Source organism: Gossypium raimondii, chromosome 6, assembly GCF_025698545.1.
Source record: "Gossypium raimondii isolate GPD5lz chromosome 6, ASM2569854v1, whole genome shotgun sequence".
In the NCBI taxonomy this organism is placed as follows: Eukaryota; Viridiplantae; Streptophyta; class Magnoliopsida; order Malvales; family Malvaceae; genus Gossypium; species Gossypium raimondii.
The window spans coordinates 30,102,481-30,120,948 of NC_068570.1; the positions used below are offsets into that span (position 1 = coordinate 30,102,481).

General features: G+C 33.4%; 1 protein-coding gene across 1 annotated transcript; it reads right to left on the bottom strand.

Annotated features, from left to right (window-relative positions):
* Nucleotides 1–5,135: 5,135 nt before the first annotated feature.
* On the bottom strand, nt 5,136–11,960 carry LOC105773046 (cellulose synthase A catalytic subunit 5 [UDP-forming]). The gene is made up of 14 exons (XM_012594654.2): nt 11,531–11,960; nt 10,714–10,909; nt 10,392–10,627; nt 10,206–10,308; nt 9,934–10,102; nt 9,097–9,363; nt 8,581–8,926; nt 8,158–8,295; nt 7,921–8,046; nt 7,588–7,800; nt 7,226–7,493; nt 6,760–6,956; nt 6,293–6,643; nt 5,136–6,123 (listed from the first exon to the last, which is right to left on the bottom strand). Exons 1-14 carry the CDS (start codon nt 11,609–11,611, stop codon nt 5,542–5,544), a joined length of 3,273 nt encoding a protein of 1,090 aa, XP_012450108.1. The 5' UTR covers nt 11,612–11,960; the 3' UTR covers nt 5,136–5,541.
* Nucleotides 11,961–18,468: the final 6,508 nt, after the last annotated feature.

Below are 18,468 nucleotides of genomic sequence, written 5' to 3' on the forward strand. Positions count from 1 at the left end.
TGACTATGATTAGTTTCTAATATGTATGTTAAATGATATGAAATGTTCGCCTTTCATCTGAAAAGTTTAGTAATGTTTCGTAACCCTGTTCTGGTGACAGATTAGGATTAGGGGTGTTGTATTTAGTGGTATTAGAACTTCAGTTTAGTCAATCATCGGAATGAACGTAGTGTGTAAAATGTCTAGAAATACATGCCATATAAATCTGTGATAGTGTGATGTGTATGATCCGATCTAACCTTTGTTTTCTTATAGATTATAAAGATGTCAGACGGGTCTGAACGTGTTGACAATGATGAAGTTAATAGTAGAGCACAGACTTCTGAACATGGGATAAGTAGTAATGTCCCGATCCTTCCGGCTTAAAAACAAGAACTTAAAAATATGTTCTTTGGGTATATGAACTAGTGGTTCAGTGAATTTATGCAAGAAAGAAATCTGACTCAATAACCTCCTCCCCCTATTGTACCACCTGTAGTGCCTCCTGTTGCACCTCTACCTCCTACCGTGACTGAATCTAGTAAACATACTCCGATTGAGAAACTCAAAAAGTGTGGGGCTAAAGAATTTCGGGGTAGGTCAGAGGATAACCCAGTTAAGGTTGAGTATTGGCTTCAAAATACAATAAGGGTTTTTGAAGAAATGGCTTGTCCCCTAATGATTATTTGAGATGTGTTGTTTCATTACTGAAAGAGTAAACATATAATTGGTGGTCGACAATAATGGCTGTAGTGCCAAAGGAGAAAACTTCCTGGGAATTCTTCCAGACTGAATTTAAGAAGAAATATGTCGGCAAAAGGTATCTAGATAAGAAAAAGAGGGAATTTCTTGAGTTGTGCTAAGGAAACAGATCAGTAGCTGAGTATGATAGAAAATTTGTATACCTCAGTAAATATTCCTAGGAAATTGTATCAGCCAAAGAAGAAATGTGCATCCGATTTGAAGAAGGGTTGAATGATGAAATCCGAATGATGATTGGAGGCACTAAAATACGAGAATTTATTGTTTTGTCAGATTGTACATAGAATATGGAAGAGGTGTACAACAAAAAAATGCAATGAGATTGACGGAATCGAGAATCTTACAAAAAAGGTTTTTTTAAGTCATTTTCAGCATTACCGGCGAAAAAGTCTAAAGATGATTTCAGTTGAGCCACTTCAATTCTTGAACGTTCAAATAAAAACAAGACAATTCAACAAGAGTTCGGGGTATCTACTAGACCCGCTGTTAGTGTGGGTAGTGTGCAGAATGCTCCTAAGCCTAAATGTAGATATTGTGGGAAATATGATCCTGGAGAGTGTAGAAGTAAAATGGGGGCTTGTTTTAAATGTGGAGCTACTGATCATTTTATTCGAAATTGTCCTCAACTGCAAAAAGAGGATAAATAGTAGAAAGAAAAACAATTGGCTACTTCTTAGATAAGTAAACGTTTGGGCCAAAATAGTGCCACTGGGTCTACTCGTTCGGGTATGAAAGATACTACTACTCGGTCAGAGGCTAGAGCACCTGCGCGTACCTATGCCATTCGAGCAAGAGAGGAAGCTACAGCTCCAGATGTGATTGCTGGTACATTCTATCTTTTTGATGTTACTGTGTATGTATTGATTGATCCTGGGTCCACTCATTCTTATATTTGCACTACATTAGTAGCGGAAAAGAAGTTACCTGCTGAATCTACTGATTATGATATTTGAGCTACTAATCCATTAATTCAAAGTGTGATACTTAATTTAGTATGTCATAATTGTCCACTGAAAGTGAAAGGTTGTGAATTCCCTGCTGATTTGATGTTGCTACCCTTTCGGGAATTTGATGTTATTCTAGGAATGGATTGGTTGTCTTTACATGATGCAATGGTAAATTGTAGACAAAAACGGATTGATTTGAAATGTCAGACAGGAGAGATTATTTCAGTTGAGTCCAAGAATCTGAAAGAAATTGTTAGAATTATTTCAGCTTTTTCTGCTTAGAGATTGAGCGAAAAGGTAATGAAGCATTTTTAGCATACATCCTTGATACTCAGGATTCAGAATCGAAGCTAGATTAGTTACCGGTTTTTAGTGAGTTTGTTGATGTATTTCCTGAGTAAGTTTGTACAGTTAAACTTTAATATATATTGAATTAATGAATGATATTATGTATTTCTTCATATTTATTGTTGAAAATAAAATATTGTTAAAGTTATAAATTTGAATTGAATATTTGAAATAAATGGAATGCGGGATTTGAGTACATTCGAAATTCGGCGAATTGACGGCATTGGAGGAAAGTGGCAGCCAATTTTCCCAAGTAAACTGAGGTTCAGCATTTGTTGCAAACTTTCGTGTTTACTTTTCGTTTAGCTCTCACGAGCTTCTATTTAACTCATATGAGTTTTCGTTCAGCTCTTACGAGCTTTCGTTCAACCCTTATGGGTTTCCGTTCAGCTCTTACGAGCTTCCGTTCAACCCTTATGGGTTTCTGTTTAGCTCTCATGAGCTTCTATTCAGCCTTCGGGCTTCTGAAAATGATGTACTATTATTCGTAAGTCGTTCTCTGATTTGGTAAGTGACTTAAGTAATTAGAATTGAAAGACTTATTGTTTATTATTGGTATCAATTTGAAATAAGTGTATTCATCGATTAAAGTTGTGACTGACAGAGGATTTACTTTAAATGAATTTATTTAATTGATGTGTTATAGTAGGTTCGGTAAGATTTATGTTTAACCCATCAAACTTACTAAGCTTCATTAAGATTACTCGAGTTGTTTAATATCTTTGTAGATTTTCGAGATGTCAGAAGATCGGATCAGCACATCAAGTCATGCTATCCAACTTATTCTGGTAGCTTTTGAAACGTACACTATGGTTTATATGGCATGTATAGGGTTGGAATGGTTTTGAGTAAAGTTGGTTCGTATAAATATTATGAATTACATTTTGTTTATATTTCCAATCAACTTATACATGTATGTGTAGTTTTATCATGCTTGATATATGCTAGGGTGTGGTTAATTGATGAATAGTTTATAGGCATGTTGGTGAATGAGATAGTATAGTATAGATGGTATAAATATGCAAATATGTGTTTTGATCAATATGGTAAATTTGATATGCTATGATATATGAGATAATATGACATGCTTAGAGCTTGAGTTGAGTGTATTGAAGGTTTTGTTATGGCCTATGAGTATGAAATTTGAAGTGTTTAGGTTGAAATCAAATATGGGTGAGAAATGTGGCCTTAAAATGGCCTATTTTTGTCCACACGGGCGTGTGTCTCAGCTATGTGTGACACACGGTCAAGCACATGGGCATTTGGTCTGGCCATTCGTCCCCTTCATCTTTAAAATTTAGAAACAGAATGTCCAGGTATTTTCACACGACCTAGCACACGGGCGTGTGGCTTGGCCGTGTGACCCAAGTCAATAAGCACCCTAATTTGGACACGGGTTGGGACATGGCCGTGTGCCCCTATTTTGAATGCCCACACGTCCTGAGACATGGGCGTGTCTCTTGACCGTGTGATCCACACGGCCTGACACATGGGCGTGTGTCCCCTGCACCTAAGAAAAGTTTTAAAGTTTTGCGAAAAATTCTCTGAGTTTCCAGTTTAGTCCCGATTCATTTCTAATGCGTATTTTGGGCCCGAGGCTCATATAAGGGACAATATGAGTGACTATGATTAATTTCTAATATGTATGTTAAATGATATGAAATGTTCGCATTTGATCTGAGTAGTCCGACAGTGCTCCGTAACCCTGTTCTGGGAACGGATTAGGGTTAGGGGTGTTACAGGCCTCATGCAATTTATTAACATTTTGTGGCTACCTATTTTGATTACTTGGTGAAAGCTATGTTGTTTCAACTCCCCTAAAGTATTCATTATAGTTATTTCTAACGGCTAATGGAGCGCAAAAATTGCACTAATAAAATTTTGTGGAAAAATTAGACATATACTTATACTAAATTACAACACAACTAGTGAAATTTTTTAATAAATATATTTATTAGAAGTATATATAAAAGTCAAATGAACGAATGGTAAAATTGAATGTTTAAAATTTATAGTGTCTGTAAGTTCAAATCTGTGAATTTTATTGATTCATCTATAATAATAATAATAATAATAATAATAATAATAATAATAATAATAATAATATAAGCACAAGTTTGAAAAACTTTTGAACAGATTTAAAATAAAAGTTGTGGTAATTTATTTTAAAAAATTAATTTAGAGTTATTAGTTAAAAATTTAAGTAAAATAGTTGTGATAATTATACATTTAAAATAATTATAATTTAATAAAAGTTGTGATAATTACACGTTTAAAAATAATTAGAATTCAAATTCAAATTATTAATTAAAAACTTATGTTAATTTTAAAATAGATATATTACTTGAAAATTATAATCTACCATTATTAGTTAAAAAGTTTACATAAACAAAACTTGTACTAACTTTATTTTTAAAAAGGTAGGGTAATTTTATTGATGTAAAATAGTGTTGATATTTGAATAGAATTCTAAGCATATTAATTATTATTTAACTAATTTTAGATTTTTAATTAATTATTATTTTAAATAAGGTTACTTTGTATTAATATATAAAGTAAAATTATATTGTAGGTTGAATATGTTAAAATACTTTAATTATTATTTGAAATTTTTTATTATAATATTTGATTTGATAAGTTAATATATTTTAATTATATTCAATGAGTCAATTAAGAAATATTATTTATGTTAATTATTTCAATTAAAAGTACAATATTTTTAAAAACTAATTAAATATTAAACACATAAAATCCCATGACTGCATGTAACATGAGAAGTTTAATAAAATGCATTATGTATAAATTTAAAAACAGAAATAAGTAAATAAATAATTTTATTTGTATGCCATCCTAAGGATTTCACACCCATAATAATCTATTATGTTTGATAAGAAGAGACCTCAAGATCCAAGTAAATAAAAGAGGAACTTAAAATGATATCATAATTTTAAGCTTTACATGGATCATAAGAATACTCGATCAGAAGCATTGAATTATTTTCTAAAACTGCTTGGGAAAACCAAAACTAATAGAAGGCTGAAGCCTTCATTTCTCAATGGTGATGTTTGTCACTAATATTGCAGCTTTTGTAGCCATATCTTATTAGTAACACAATGCAGACAATCTTAAAATAAAAGGCAGAAACAAATTCCAATCCAAGTTTTTACAATTCATGGCATTTATGTCAAAGTCCCTTATTGAGAAGGGAATATGATACCATAGGCATCAATCTTCTCTCCTCTGCAAATTACAAGGACTTCTTATGAATTCCAAATCGAAAGAATCAATGAAAAACTCAACAGAACAAATATGGGGATCGCAGTTATGTATCTACAATCATGCTAACATGTTTTTCCCTTTTGCTTACCTTATTACATGCTGAGGGCAACAATGTCGCATCACAGCATGTCTTCATTTTCCACCAAAAGGGCTGCCTGATTTTATGCAATTTTCATACAACCTTTCTTCATGAAATACGACCCCCTTTTTTTTCTTTTCCTGTATTTTAGTCACAGTCCAAACCGCACACTTCTAAAACAATATCTCCTTTTGAAACAAAGGGGTTGACTCGAGCCCATAAAAGAGAGAGAATTGAAGCTAAAAGTATTGACCAAACCACAATGATGGTGGGAAGCCTGTCTTGTTTCCCCATCAACCCTTTGAGGAATGGGTAAAGATGAACGATGACCCAAATCGCAAAGAACAGTCTACCGAATAGAGGCCCCCATGAGTCATATCCATTAGAGATGGCATCTGAAACCCCAACTATGACTCCAATTACGTTGATGATCAACAACGTCATGGGAGGAATCAACAAAGATGTCCACTTGAACAAGTATAGCTCGGAAAATTCCCCATCGTCTCCTCCTTTCGAGGTAACCGTGAAGTTTGTGTTAACACCGGCTAAAACCTTCAGCAGACCCTGGAAGAGAGCAAACAGGTGCGACGAGACACCACCAATCACCCAGAACTGCTCATTTCTCCACCAATCATGTATTCCAACACCTCCCCACTGCATTTCGAGGATGCTAGTCACGGCAATGACAACAAAGAGAGACATGAAAAGTAAACTAGCATAATTGCTGATCTGCACAAGGAAAAAATCAGAATTAGCTGAAACTCAGATAAAACCATATTAAGTGAAGAATCAAGATTTTGAAATTCTCATGGTATATCTAGCAATAATCTAATAATATTATAGTTACAGCCCAAATAGGAGCATTTTCACATTAGAATGATATGCAATTCCGAATTACCTCAGGGACAATAAACTTTCCAGTAAGGAGACAGACAGCTGGCAGCGTACAATAAATGAGCAGTGGAATTGATGTCAATGGGTATACGACAGAGGCTATATAAGAAAAGCGCTCCAAGGGTTTCAATCCACAGCCATACCCATACCATATTGGGCAATGCCTGCTCAAGAAAATTTCAACAGATCCCAGAGCCCAACGAAGAACCTGGTGCAGACGATCTGAGAGGTTAATAGGAGCTGAACCTTTAAATGCAGGCCTTTTAGGAATGCAGTACACTGATCGCCAGCCATGGCAATGCATCTTGAAGCCTGTTAATATATCCTCTGTAACGGAGCCATATATCCACCCAACCTGGATGAAGATCAGCATTGATGAGCATCACCATAGAAGTGCAATAATTCAAAGGGACAAAAATAGAACTTTGAAAGACAAATTAACTTATTAAGTTAGAAACAATTTCTACATACTTCTTTCCCCCAATCTGTTTTATCTTCATAACCACAGCTGATAACATGGATGGCTTCTTTCAACAGTGATGCAGTAGTTGCTCCCTTTGGAACTCCTCCATCCTCCATAAGTGTTGAAGCAATGAAAACTGGTGATTGACCAAATTTCTTCTCAAATTTGATTTGCGGCATAAGGGATGACTTCTCATTGTCAATGCCTGCCATATGAAATGTTGGCACTTTAAATGGTAATGATCTAACATAATCTACATTAAGCAAGAGAGCACATATCTAAAATGATAAAGGCAATTGATTCTAGGTCACAATATATCTGGAAATATCAATAACTTAGACAGGGACAAAACGACTGAAAAGAAGACTAGTCCAGGATAAATTATATTTACGCCTTAATACACGGATTACATGCTATGAGAAATAGGACATTTTGCAAATGCATGCCGGAAACCAATTGGAAGATAATCCTTACCTTCAATTCCTTCCTCAATATTCTCTAGAGCATATATCTGCTTTGTAACCTCTTTGTTGTTTTTCTTATCATTGGACTTTGATTTCTTATTCTTCTTTTTAGATCGGCAACAGCAACAGCAGCACCATTTTGGCAAACAATTGCATGTTCTTCTTGGAGGCTTCTTCTTGACAGGGGCATCATACCCATAGAGTGCCTGCCTTCTGAAGACACATCCAGTTCCGACATAAATAGGCCCTTGAATTCCATCCAGTCCTTTCATGTTGATCTGTTTTCACAAAAATGAAAAAATATCATCTATTCCTTTTAGGAAGAAATGTGTTTGCAAGTGCAACATTAAAGTTTCCAAAATCTATACTTACATCAAAAAATACAACATTGCGATTTGAGTATCTATCATGTCGATCAATGCCATCAAATCTTTGAGGAAATTGGACATAACAAATCTTCTTTCCTGAAATAGGGTCCATCATGAAGCACATAGCTTCACGGAGAGCCTTGCTGTTGTTTATATAGTGATCACAATCAACATTCAGTAGGAAAGGAGCATTGGAGATGATAGCAGAAACACGCACCTTCATTTATCAGCCAAAAATGTTCAACAATTAGATAATCAAACAACAGACAGATCAGAGGGCATGCAAAATTGAGATTGTGTCGTGTGTGTGTGCTTGAGATTGGAAAGAGAGACAAACCAAAGCATTCATGGCCCCGGCTTTTTTGTGGTGATCAAATCCTGGTCTCTTTTCACGAGAAACGTAAATTAGACGAGGCAATTCATTCCCTTCAATATCACGAACACCATCATGACCAAGGAAAACCTATAGCAAAGAATAACCAATTTTTGCTAATGTTATGCATACTGGAAACGGTTTGGGGATAGGATAGCATCTGAACCATATGTTAAACAGAACATAAAGAAAACACTTCACCTGAATCATTCCAGGATGATCCCTGATATTGTTTCCTGGCCATGGGGTCCCATCCTGCATCGTCCAACCCTCCTCTGGAACCTTTTGTGCCGTGGAAACCAAGCCATTTATTCGAACTTTGAACTCTTCATATTCCCTCTATATCAACAAATTAGGAACCCCCAAGATGGATATCATTACTTGAAACCAATGGAGAACACCTTTTTGTGTACAAAAATGCCATGAATGAAAGCAATGGATTTCTTTTGCCAAAAGAAAATAGAGAACCTCTCTGCCGGCTAAAGTTTATACTTAGGTAGTGCAATTTCTTGCCTTTCAATTGATTCTTTCATGTAGCATGTAAGTACTAGGTAAGCTAGTCAAATGGCAGACAATTGCCAGCAGTAAATATGTTATACTATAATTAGGAGAAAAGTTACAAACCTTCATAGCACGGCGTTCCCTAACGAATGCTGGATCAACTTTATCTCTCAAATAGTCAACTTTCTGAGAAAAATACCATTCTGGAGCTCGAGGTTCAATGCTGAACTTCTTACAAAATGGTACCCACTTTCTTGCGAATTCAGATGTCTCAGATAGAGCCTCAAAAGTTAGCATGGCAGCACCGTCATCAGAGACATAGCAAGCTACTTTATCAACTGGATAATCTACAGAAAGGATGGAAAGAACCGTATTTGCAGTGATAAGCGGTGGCTCTTTCAGGGGATCAACTGTACTCACAAATATGTCTACAGAAGCTAGTTCAGATGACTTCCCTTCTTTCTCATATCTGAAAAAAAGTTAAAGAAATCTAATAATATAAGTCTAAATTAATATCTAACAGTATTCTCTCTCTGACATGCATACAATTTAATGTCAGAACAGAAGGAACCATAAGGATGGATTAAGATCCAAAGAGAGAAAAAGTGGGTAAGGGAAGAGAAAAGAGGATGAAATCACCTCAATGATAAACGGTCAAGGTATGTTTCTCGTTCAATTGGGCACCATTTTGGGAACTGATCCAATATCCAAGATACAGCAAACCATATTTCACATATCACTGAAAGAAGCCACAGAACATAAGCATCGTTCACAGGATGCAGAATTCTATAGTGAAAAAACAACACTAGAACCACAAGCCGGAGTAGGATAATTAATCTGTATGGATTGATCTTGCTAGATGGGATGGGCAGTTTCCTTGAAAGTGGCTGCCTGCCTTCGTCCATCCTACAATAACACAAAGTTTACATTTTTAGTTGAAACAGTTGGTGAATGTGAAACAGCAGTCATAAATGAATATAGTGACTTCTAGCCTACAGTAAGTTTGGCAAATGAAACTGATATTAATTATGGCTTTTTTCATGCAGAAACCTTATATACAAGTTTAAATAACTTCGCTAACACAGAAAAATGATGCACTCATTCACTCACAACATGAAAAAAGTAACATAAATGTAAAGAGGATACAAACTCTAGAGCCAACAAAAAGTAGATAACGCAATCACATAAAAGATTGGTATTTCTCAAAAGAAAAGGAACCAACGAAAAAATGGTTTGTTTAGCAGAAGTAAAAAACAGCAATTATGCTTATATAATTAATCACGAATACCTTTAATAATTATCAACTCGTGCCGTCTTTGATAATTATTAACTGAATCAATTGACAATTCCTATATTCTTTTAACCCAAAAAAGGAAGAGGAATCTAGTATATAAACAATTGCAGGAACAAGCTTTTGTGACTTAAACAAGCTCAGATGCAGCAGTTAAGAATTTCAGAGTGATAAAATGCACTTACACTGGCAAATCAGGATCCTCAAACTCATCTCTGTTATATCCTTCATGCTTAACCACCTGGAGTTTCTCATTCTGTTTTCTCTTCCAATCCTCCATTCTTTCCTTCCATGCAACAGTTCCATACCCATAATCCGCCAAATCTTTCTTAGGATCCATTGGTCTGGGTGGCACTGTGTTGTCAGCAACAGAAACCATTATACACTAGAACGGACATGTGAATAACAGCAATGTACACGATTAGGACATTTCTACCAATCATATGAGACAACTTACATGTCAAGGAAGGATCAGGAACTGGCATTGGATGGACCCGTTTTCCACAACTCATAAAGGGAGGAACAATAAGAGCATGCTTATCAGAGGAAATCCCAGCATCCTTCATTAGTAATAATCAATTAGAAATGTCAACCAACAATGCGATACATAAAGAAACAGAACTTAACCAAAAAAATAATTCACCTCTTCGCCATATGTCAGAAGCGGGATCTCTGTAGCAACAGAAGCAGCATCAAACTCCGCTGGGGTGCTTATCCCTGAAACATGAGGTTGGGAACCACGATTGATATTGAGTCGAGCAGAGAGCATAGCAGCAGCAATATGGTGAGAATCTCTCCTATCTTGGCTAGCAATATCAAACTCATTCTCCAAATCATCAGCACCATCCTCTTCCTCATCCCCTTCCACACGAGGGCAACCTTGAGTAGGCCACATTGTTAGCTAAATCTATCATCTTCAGGGGAATTTTACTTTTTTACTAAAAGATCAACTTCTCAAGGCTCACCTTTAATGCGCTTGTATCTGGTTTTGCATTGAGGGCATGCTTGATTGCCCTCTCTTCTTTCATATTCATAGCAAGGTCTGCATACCGGGAATGCACACTCATTGCAGGCAACAAAGGGTTCTCCATCAAGCGAAATCTCTATCTCATCTCCACAGATCTGGCAAATCTGCCCACTTAGTTCTTTAACAGAAGTCACCTGCAAGTCATAGTTACACAACTAACAACGTCAATCACCACCAGATCATTAAATATGCTTTTCAGTAAACCAAACAGAACAATTTATGTTACCCAACGATTCAGCTTTTTTTAATAGCTTAAATAACAAAAAATGAAAATACAAAAAACAACAGTTACTAATTGCCTAAATGGGATGCATCTACCAGCTCTGAGATCTACAAACTAGATAAGATACTAAATTGGGATAACAAGGGATGGTTAATGAAATTTGATTTTGTTGAATCTAGGTGTATATAAACACTATGCCAACCTCCCCCTCTCCCAAAAAAAAACGCCACAAGAGAAGAAATTTTCCTGGAATGTGATATTCTATCAAGCTGAAGAAAACAGCCACGGAAGCAAGGGTAAAAATTTCTGCTAATCCACCAACCAGAACTTTATAAGGAAAGAGAGAGAAAGGGAGAGAGAAACTCATCGAAACCCAAAAATGGGGGTAAAAAAAAAGCTTTAAATCCTAAAGAAGCTACGAAGCAACACATTGACCAGCTCTTACTCGTCCCAAATCCTTCACTAACTATTGGTGTAGCCCGTAACGGGAAACAAAATACTAAAAGAGGCGATAAACTTTGAAGGTACTTACTCTTGCAATCTCATCAGCATTGATGAGAACAAACTCATTCCTGTTATGAGAACCAGCAACAAGTCTTCCTTTGGTATCCATCTACCTCCCAACCCCAACCCCAACCCCAACAACAAACACAGGTCGAAGCTTCAAAACCAAGACAAACCCCACTTCAATATAGCTATCTCTCTTTCACCTTCATCACTCAAACCTCATAAAAACCCAAACTTTACCTTCCCACCTCTCTCTCTCTCGGTTTCTCTCTCAAGCACCCTTTACAAGAACAACACCATTATACAATGAAATGAACAAAAACACAGCTTGAGAGAGAGAGAGAGAGAGAGAGAGAGAGGTAGAGAACCAAATATAGAAATGGGAAGACAGCTAGAAATATAATAGTGTGATTGTCAATGATTATAATTTTATAGTATTAAACAAATGAAAAAACAAATACTTTTTATTTTATTTTTTTGACACTGATATCTTATTGATTGATTCCTTGAGAGAGAGAGAGAGAGAGAGAGAGAGAGAGAGAGACCCAATTTTACCAACAATTGGTCCTCTCTGTGAATAATAAAAAATGAAAACTGTGGCTAATGTTGATCTGTGACAAAAGCCTATAAAGGAGAGAGAGAAAGGATCTGAAAGGAAAGAATCTTGTTGAAAATTCAACGCTTAACACACAAGGGACGAGACAAAGAGCAGATCAGCAAGAGAAGGGAAAAGAGAAACCAAATCTTACGTACAGATCTACTTCACATCATATTTCATTCTCTTTTACATGCACAAATTTTGCAACTTTCCATCTCAAAAGTTGTTGAACAATAAAAATCTCTGACTGTAAATAAACAAATAAGCAGCTGGCGACTGAGATTAAAATGGGTTGTCCCATTTTATACTTTCTTATATTTGGAGGGTAGTGGAGGTGGTGGGACCAAGGGGTTGTCCCACCGTGCCACGGTGGTGCTTGGCGGTGATAATGGGTATTTTGGAAGTTTGATATTTCAAGTTTCCTTTTTGGGTTATCAAAATGAAAGGTTTTCTTGAAGTACAAAATTTACTTATTCAGAAAAAAAAAATTTAAATAGAAGATTTAGCCCAGCTGAGTTAGAAGGCAACTGTCAATCACTTTGTGCAGAATAAAATTCAAGCGAGAAATTAGGGGTGGAACGCAATAGAATGGAAGAGTTGGCGAATTGACCAAAATGAAATTAGGGGTTTTCTTCTGTTGTTTCAGAAAACTCTTTCTAAAACATCGCTTTCATTTGAGACTTTTTTTTTCACGTTGTTTTAAGTTTTTTTTTTAAAAATTTTTATTTAATGCTTTTAATTATTATTTTCAAGTTTTTCTTTTTTAATTATTTTTAATATTTTTTATTTATATAAATAAATAATAAGGATGTAATTATATTGAATATATGTATTTTATATATCATCATCATAAAATTATTTTTAATTAATAATTATTTTATTTATATGAATATAATAATAAATATGTAGTTATATAATGAAAATATATTTTAAATAATTTATTATGTTAAACCTGTTTTATCTTTTAAGAGTATCAATTATTTTTATTTATTTTCTTTATATATAATTTTTGTATGTAAAATATTTATTGTTTCCACCTACATTGTGAGTATGGTAAATTTTAATATTATAAAATCAAATAATTATCTCAAATATTATTATTTTTATATGTAAAATATTTCAAATATCATTATATTTTCACCTATATTGTAGGTATGGTAAATTCTAATATTATAAATATAATGATTTCAAATACACATATAAAAATATATAATACTAAAATTTACCACACCCATGATCTAGATTGAAAAATAAATGTAAAAATTATATTTACTAAAAATAATGATATTTGAATTAATTAATTAATTTTATAATATTAGAATTTATCATACTCACAATGTAAGTAGAAAAATGATATATAAAAATAAAATGATACTTTAAATAATTATTTGATTTTACAATATTAAAATCACCTTACCCACAATATAGATGGAAAAAATAAATATTTGACATATAAAATTATACGAGAAAGAAAATATATAAAAAATTAGGTGATGTTTTAAAAAATAAAATATATTTAACATAACGATAAATGTAAAAATAATTTTATTATATAATTGCATATTTATATTAATTTATTTATATAAATAAATGAGTTACTAATTACAAATATTTTTAACATAATAATATATATAAATATATTTTCATTATATAATTACATATTTATTATTTTATTTATATAAATAAATAAAATTATTAATTAAAAATAAATTAAAAATAAAAACTTGAAAACAACATATTTATTAATTAAAACATAAATTAAAAATTTTAAATTAAAAAAACTTGAAACAATTGAAATAAAAAAAACATAAGTGCTTGAGGGAGAAATGACCCATTTTCCTAAAAAATTAAAATTTTGGTCTATACCCTATCTTTTTCTTGAAATTAGCATATACCACTAATTTTGTCCATTCTTTCTTGTGTTTATTTTGGTTAAATCAAGTTGCATTTGCTCCACAAAAATAATTTTTAGAAAAAGATTTTAGAAAAATAAATTTATTTTTACAAATTGATATTTTCTATGTTTAGATAATTTTGTATAAAATATTTTTTTGTAAATTTTTTAAAATCATTTTCTAAAATTTTATTAGTGAAAAAATACAACCTAACAATATTTGTTACAAAATGTTATAGTATAATTGACAATATTTATAAAGGATGAGCAAATTAAAAATAATGCTAAAAAAAAAATTAGGCAATTCAAGCTTAGTGGTGATGGAGGTGGTGGTGAAAATTTAAAAGTACTAACTTTTTTAGTTTTGATATGGTAGAAGTTTTTTACGATTTTGTGTTGTTTGACATAGAAATCGATTGCCTCAAATATTTTATCAAATATATATATAAATAAAAATGGCAAAGAAAATGGAAAAAGCTTAATTGACATTCTCATTTGGAACCAAAGTAAAAGATTTTTATTAATTTATCTGGAGAAACACATCAATTTGTTGCAAGTTTAGTCTAACTGTTCCATATTGTGTTCAGTCACAATATTGGTCAAACATTGATACATAAATGAAAAATAGAAAAGTAAAGAAAGATTTTGCACACAGTTATTTGTTAGCTTAGTTCAAAAACAATCCTATTCTGTGGAGCCTCGCTCAATGAATGATTCATATTCAACAAATTCATGGGTCGTCTATTAGTTTAAGCCCAACAGCGACCTTAATTGTTACAAATCAATTACCCCAAAACCTCACTTACATCAAATATAAACTATCCAATAAAAGCCTAACCCAAGACTACAAAAATACAAAGTAAAAGATAAAACAATAACCAACCAAAAACACTCCAAAAGCCACTTCCAAATGTGCAGCACAATAGCCTATTTATAGGTTAAATTCGACATATTCTCCATTTAGTCTTGATAAAGTAAAACTCTCGATTTTAATCTGAATATAACTTCTTGAATTATATCCAATTATTATTCAAAATAAAGTAAAATTAATCTCCTTAAAAGCAACCATGAAACACATCCTTGAGATTGAGAAAAACTCTCACCATAATCCAAGTTGAAGTAAAACTCTTCAACACACTTAAACTTTTTACAAATACACACCACTTCAATTTCAACTTTAACGAATGGAATGAAAATGTACAAGAAGCCCATTTGCTTATTAAAACAACATCCAATACAACACGTCACAAAGGCCAACATATAAATATGCCCAAGTTTGTCTCGTGCCTTGATTGACCAAGTCTTTGAGTGATCATGTAACTGAACAAACATTGCTGGACAGTCTTGGCTCTAACTGTAACACCCTGTGCTTGGTCCGATCACTGGACCCGAGCTATAAGATGCTACAATAGTTAACAACATTTAACATACATGAATTCATCTTAAATATGCAATTAAACAACAAACATTCAATATCATATATATAATATGATTGACAACCAAAATTGAGCCTTAATTGAGCTTACGAAGATCTTAAACCAACTTAGAAACAATCTAGGACTAATCTGAAACTTTTACAAAAAAAATGGTAAAAAGGCTAAATATGGGTCACACAGCTGTGTGGTCAGACCATGTGATAGGATGAGGCCATATGGTGCAATATCACACATTCGTGCCCCCAAACTATGCAACAAACTAATGTCATGTATGCCTCAGTCACACAGCTATGTTGCCAAGCCGTGTAACTAACTATGGTCGTATGGAACTAAAACCATCCTGAAAAAACAAAGCACATGACTATGTCACTTAACCATGCATGACACACAGTCGTGTGACAGCCTATGTGTCTATCCGTGTGTGCTAAGTTTTACCTTGAAATGCAAATTGTACATGTATTTGTCTACTTAGGCCACAAGCATGCCATTAACCATTCATTCAAGAAATTCAAAACACACCAAAAACATACCAAAACATGTCATTTGCCTTAGTTCTAACCAATATGCCATAGGGCACATCACAAACAACATTCAAACCTAAAGTTCAACTCCATTTTTTTATCAAATTCAAGCTTAACTAAATAATGTCATGTAAAGTGTCAAAATGCCATCATTTCCTTCACCAACTAACAACCATTTATTAAGGCATATTTACTAATACATTTGCCATCAAAAGAATCAATGCACATATCAAATTTTCATGACATCCAAATCAAGTATCCAACCATAATACTATAACATCCAACCAATCCATCACTCAACCATTCTTTCCATAACAAATGACAACTTATCAACATTTCATCTCAGTCTATCATATACCATTCACAATCCACGTTTAATATTACTATATAAACCATTTACATCCTTACCATTTAGCTATCAAACATATATAATTTGTACAAGTACAAGACATATATACTTTCATGAACACATAACTATATATACCAAATACTCCTATTACATGCCACAAAACTCAAATATAGCGATTTCAAAGTCTACCAAAAGGTGGTTGGATAGTGTGATCTTCAAACTGATTCGATCGCCCAGTTCTGCAATACAAAAACTATAGGAAAACAGGAAAATGAGGCATAGTAAGCTTCAACTGAGCTTAGTAAGTTCATAGGTAGAAAAATGATATAACATACATTAATGTCACATTTAAAATTTAACAAAAAAATTAACTAACACTTAATCCTGTCATCACAACCATTTCGATAAGTGAGTTCATTATATTCAAGTCATATAACCATTCAAGCTATACAATATCATTCAATACCAAGACATGATATAATATCCATAAGTGTGAGCACATATTTTTAAGTTATTTACCAAGACACTATTACCAAGCATCAACACAAATCATTACGTCGTTTAACAATCACTATTTAGCCCAATGAACTAATATGAACAAATACAGATACGCAGTTATCCACCTAAGTCACATTAGAATGCTCAACTGAGCTAATCCAACCAAGAATACGCCTGGGCACCAAATGCCTAACCCGAAGGCTAACATCCCTCCAAAAACATGCCTGAGCACCAAGTGCCAAGCCCGTAGGCTTTACATCCTCCCTTAGAAACACGCTAAGATCACTGTAAATATAACTCAAAAATCAATAACGAATGCTGGATTTCGGTATATTCAGTGTATAATATCATGTCATATATCACCATATCACATATCAATCCCGTACAACATGCAAAATGACCTATTGACATGCCAATTGATTCTTATCATATATTCATCCGGGCTCGATACATGTAACCGTATAACACTTTCCATTTCAATCCATTTTTTCATTGTTTCAATCGTAATATTTAAGTTTACATTCTGTTAGAGTATGGCCAAAGACCAATCATGATATGGTTGTAATTACATACTTATTTTACCCCGTTAATGATAGAAGGCATTGTCATTGTTATTTCAGTTTCTTTTTCTATGTATATAAATAATCTAATCAATAATAAAGTCCTAAGAATAATATGATTATTCTTAAAAGGTCCTTAGTTAAGTATTATTGTGGGCTTGGACAATAATAATGCATTGAGACTAATGTGTAGTTGATTAATGACAAAGTGTTGTCATTGACATAGAGATGTCAAAATTAATACATGAGTATGTGTTAGAGAACAACATTTTGGACTGACCTACCATGAGTATGTTTCTTAGATTATTATGAGTCACAAACATTACTAATAGCGATAATTATGTACATGATCCTCGAACTTGAGATCATCATTATCCCAATATCGTGAGTCGTATATTTTGATACAATCAAACGTCTACCGTAACAGGTTGTACCATAAAGATTGATGTTGTATATACCACAATCCATGTAGTGGGATATGATTGATCAAGATAGGGTTTATCCCTCCTACATAATAGGAGTAATATCTTAGGCCATTTAATAGAGTGATACTAGAAATGCAGGGTCATACTCAAATAAGTTTATATGAGATATTACACTTATTTGTTTATTATAGTCTACTCAGAATATCAAGAAATATAAGATTGGACTATACAAGTGTGACTATACCATGACTTGTGTCCAATCTAAATATAAATGATAAAATGATATAATACATGAAAAATTTATCATGGAAAGGTTATGTTAAATCATGACTTCTTGTAACTTAGGTAGCAATGATACATTACTAGATGCCACTCATTGCTTGTAACATTAGAAATGTTCTAGTATTATTACCAACGTTACAAGAACCTACAAGGTCACACCCTATGGTTAAAATGAACAGACTTCACGCCAATAGAATGGGCGTATACCCTCCTACATACCACTATGGTGGATTCTTATCATTAGCAGATAAGTATCATTTGACAAATAGTTTTATCTAACGGACAGCATCTGTAACACCCTAGACCCGACCCGATTGTTTAGCCCGAATATAAAGATGCCATACCACCTTCTCACTACTTGTACATTATAATGTTCATTTTATTAAAGCAGACACATGTA

Excerpts from the sequence above, each read along its gene's own strand:
- LOC105773046 (XM_012594654.2), bottom strand. The coding sequence starts at position 11,611 with ATGGATACCAAAGGAAGACTTGTTGCTGGTTCTCATAACAGGAATGAG. Across the intron at positions 10,309-10,391 it reads TTCTGACATATGGCGAAGAG|GATGCTGGGATTTCCTCTGA; the intron begins GTGAATTATTTT and ends TTACTAATGAAG. Across the intron at positions 8,047-8,157 it reads ATCATCCTGGAATGATTCAG|GTTTTCCTTGGTCATGATGG; the intron begins GTGAAGTGTTTT and ends TCTTTGCTATAG.